Source organism: Xyrauchen texanus, chromosome 19 (genome assembly GCF_025860055.1).
Source record: "Xyrauchen texanus isolate HMW12.3.18 chromosome 19, RBS_HiC_50CHRs, whole genome shotgun sequence".
In the NCBI taxonomy this organism is placed as follows: Eukaryota; Metazoa; Chordata; class Actinopteri; order Cypriniformes; family Catostomidae; genus Xyrauchen; species Xyrauchen texanus.
In genome coordinates, this window is record NC_068294.1 from 43575377 (window position 1) to 43579054 (window position 3678).

At 36.1% G+C, this 3678-nt stretch overlaps 1 protein-coding gene across 1 annotated transcript in view; it reads right to left on the reverse strand.

Moving 5' to 3' along the window:
* The window catches only part of fbxw11a (F-box and WD repeat domain containing 11a), a 22805-nt gene extending 20083 nt beyond the window's left edge, over window positions 1–2722 (reverse strand). The window contains 2 exon segments of the mRNA XM_052149480.1: window positions 2555–2616; window positions 2706–2722. Coding sequence (XP_052005440.1) covers window positions 2555–2593 — 39 coding nt within the window. The 5' untranslated portion in view covers window positions 2594–2616; window positions 2706–2722.
* Between the last annotated feature and the right edge of the window lie 956 nt (window positions 2723–3678).

Consider the following 3678-nt stretch of genomic DNA (forward strand, 5'->3'; position numbering starts at 1 on the left):
CATACAATCTGTGATGTCACACGCATACAGATTGTATGATGTACAAAGTGCATATAGACTGTATGTGATATATGAGCACATATAGTGAGATATAGATTGTGAGGTGCTTATAGATTGTATGTGATAAATGAAGTGCACACAGATGGTGATACACAATAAAGCACATATAGATTGTGAGGCGCTTATAGATTGTATGTGATAAATGAAGCGCACACAGATGGTGATACACAATAAAGCACATATAGATTTTGAGGCGCTTATAGATTGTATGTGATAAATGAAGTGCACACAGATGGTGATACACAATAAAGCACATATAGATTGTGAGGTGCTTATAGATTGTATGTGATAAATGAAGTGCACACAGATGGTGATACACAATAAAACACATATAGATTGTGAGGTGCTTATAGATTGTATGTGATAAATGAAGCACACACAGATGGTGATATACAATAAAACACATATAGATTGTGAGGCGCTTATAGATTGTATGTGATAAATGGAGCGCATACATACAGATGGTGATACACAATAAAGCACATATAGATTGTGAGGCGCTTATAGATTGTATGTGATAAATGGAGCGCATACATACAGATGGTGATACACAATAAAGCACATATAGATTGTGAGGTGCTTATAGATTGTATATGATGAATGGAGCGCATACAGATGATGATGATATACAATAAAACACATATAGATTGTGAGGCACTTATAGATTGTATGTGATAAATGGAGCGCATATAGACAGTGAATCTATATGGTGATACACAATAAAGCACATATAGATTGTGAGGCACTTATAGATTGTATGTGATAAATGGAGCGCATATAGACAGTGAATCTATATGGTGATACACAATAAAGCACATATAGATTGTGAGGCGCTTATAGATTGTATGTGATAAATGGCGCGCATACAGATGGTGATACACAATAAAGCACATATAGATTGTGAGGTGCTTATAGATTGTATGTGATGAATGGAGCGCATACAGATGGTGATATACAATAAAGCACATATAGATTGCGAGGCGCTTATAGATTGTATGTGATAAATGGAGCGCATACAGATGGTGATATACAATAAAACACATATAGATTGTGAGGCGCTTATAGATTGTATGTGATAAATGGAGCGCATACATACAGATGGTGATACACAATAAAACACATATAGATTGTGAGGCGCTTATAGATTGTATGTGATAAATGTAGCGCATACAGATGGTGATACACAATAAAGCACATATAGATTGTGAGGCGCTTATAGATTGTATGTGATAAATGGAGCGCATACATACAGATGGTGATACACAATAAAGCACATATAGATTGTGAGGTGCTTATAGATTGTATATGATGAATGGAGCGCATACAGATGATGATGATATACAATAAAACACACATAGATTGTGAGGTGCTTATAGATTGTATGTGATAAATGGAGCGCATATAGATGGTGATATACAATAAAGCACATATAGATTGCGAGGCGCTTATAGATTGTATGTGATAAATGGAGCGCATACAGATGGTGATACACAATAAAGCACATATAGATTGTGAGGCGCTTATAGATTGTATGTGATAAATGGCGCACATACAGATGGTGATACACAATAAAGCACATATAGATTGTGAGGTGCTTATAGATTGTATGTGATGAATGGAGCGCATACAGATGGTGATATACAATAAAGCACATATAGATTGCGAGGCGCTTATAGATTGTATGTGATAAATGGAGCGCATACAGATGGTGATACACAATAAAGCACATATAGATTGTGAGGCACTTATAGATTGTATATGATGAATGGAGCGCATACAGATGATGATGATATACAATAAAACACACATAGATTGTGAGGCGCTTATAGATTGTATGTGATGAATGGAGCGCATATAGACAGTGAATCTATATGGTGATACACAATAAAGCACATATAGTTTGTGAGGCGCTTATAGATTGTATATGATGAATGTAGCGCACACATGATGATGATGATGATGATATACAATAAAACACATATAGATAGTGAGGTACCTATAGATTGTATGTGATGAATGGAGCGCATACAGATGGTGATATACAATAAAACACATATAGATTGTGATATATATATGAAGGACAAAATAATGTATGTAATATCTTTGGCGCGTATAGATTGTGATATATAAAGTGTATATAGACTATGCGTGATAAATACGCATATAGTGTGTATATATATGTATATATATATATATATATATAGCGGGCAGTGGCGCAGTGGTGCCGCAATGAGCACTCGGATCCTCCAAAACCGCAAAAGCTTCTTCGACTTTTATACGGCAAATACGGGTCAAATCCTGATCGGAAGTCCGGTTTAGTGCCATTACTTAAATACATCATCATACCGCAATCTGATTACGGAAGAATTGTATTGTTGATTTTGTCCTTCTCTCTCTAGTGCGCTTTAAACAACATTACAATACATATAAACACCAGTGCGATTATTTGAGTTTCATGATCGTGTGTTTGTCTTGTATGTTGTTTCGCACGTACCATCAGCTCCAGGGTTTTGTCCTCCATGTCCGGATCCATATTATTGTTGTTCTGATCGAGTCCTGTGAAAATGGAAACCCGAGCGAAGATAAACACAACAAACACACACAAAACAAGGAAGAAGGTAGACAGTATATCAAAATAAGAGTACCATAGGAGTCACGGTCCCAGCCTGTTCTTTTGGTGCGTTCCATTTACCGGAAGTCTGAGCTGGGAATGACGTCACATCCGAGTTGACCGCGTTCCATTACACACGATACTTCGGCATTATCTGTGCAAAATACCACTTATTTATGTGTTTTTATTGACTGGTATTGCTAACAATGGCTACTTCCCCGACCTTGTCCATCTTGGTTTTCGGGGTGGGGGAAGTAGCCATTGTTAGCAATACCAGTCGATAAAAACACATAAATAAGTGGTATTTTGCACAGATAATGCCTAAGTATCATGTCCACAGATTGAGGTTGGATGGTACTGTGTGCACCACAGAAGTGCTAATGAACAATATATTACTACTGTTTCAGTTACTGTTGATGCACTGAGCAGCCATTTTGGATTCTGAAGTTGGGGTTGTTGCGGTTCATCCGAGTTTCTGAGTCGGAACTCCGACTTGAGGGGACGTTCCAGTTAAAAGATCCAACTGGGAACTCGGAATTTCCAACTCTACCATGAATACCAAAGTCCTTGTCTCTGATTACAGGATTTATTCTGAGGGTATGCACAAAATACGGGATCATATCGTATTTAAAGATAAAATGATGCGTCCTGTATTTAAGCTGGTCATATGGCGTCATCGTTCCAGATCGGCAATTTAACATTGATATAAGTTGGAAAATTTGCCTTCGGTGGGTAAGGGACCATCTGAAAAGTCCACAAATGTTCAATCATAAAGACAAGTACAGGCAAAGGAAAAAATAAACAAATAAAATACAAATAAAAATATTTTAAAAAAATATATAAAATGTTTACATAAGATAACGAAGACAAATAAGCGAAAACATTTAAATAAATATATTTTTTAACATATAAATAATTTTTTTAAATAATTCATGGGTCAGGAAAGTTCTCATTTAAGCAAATAAGAAAGGATTTGTCCCTAATTTTAAACCTTTAAAAGTGGCAAC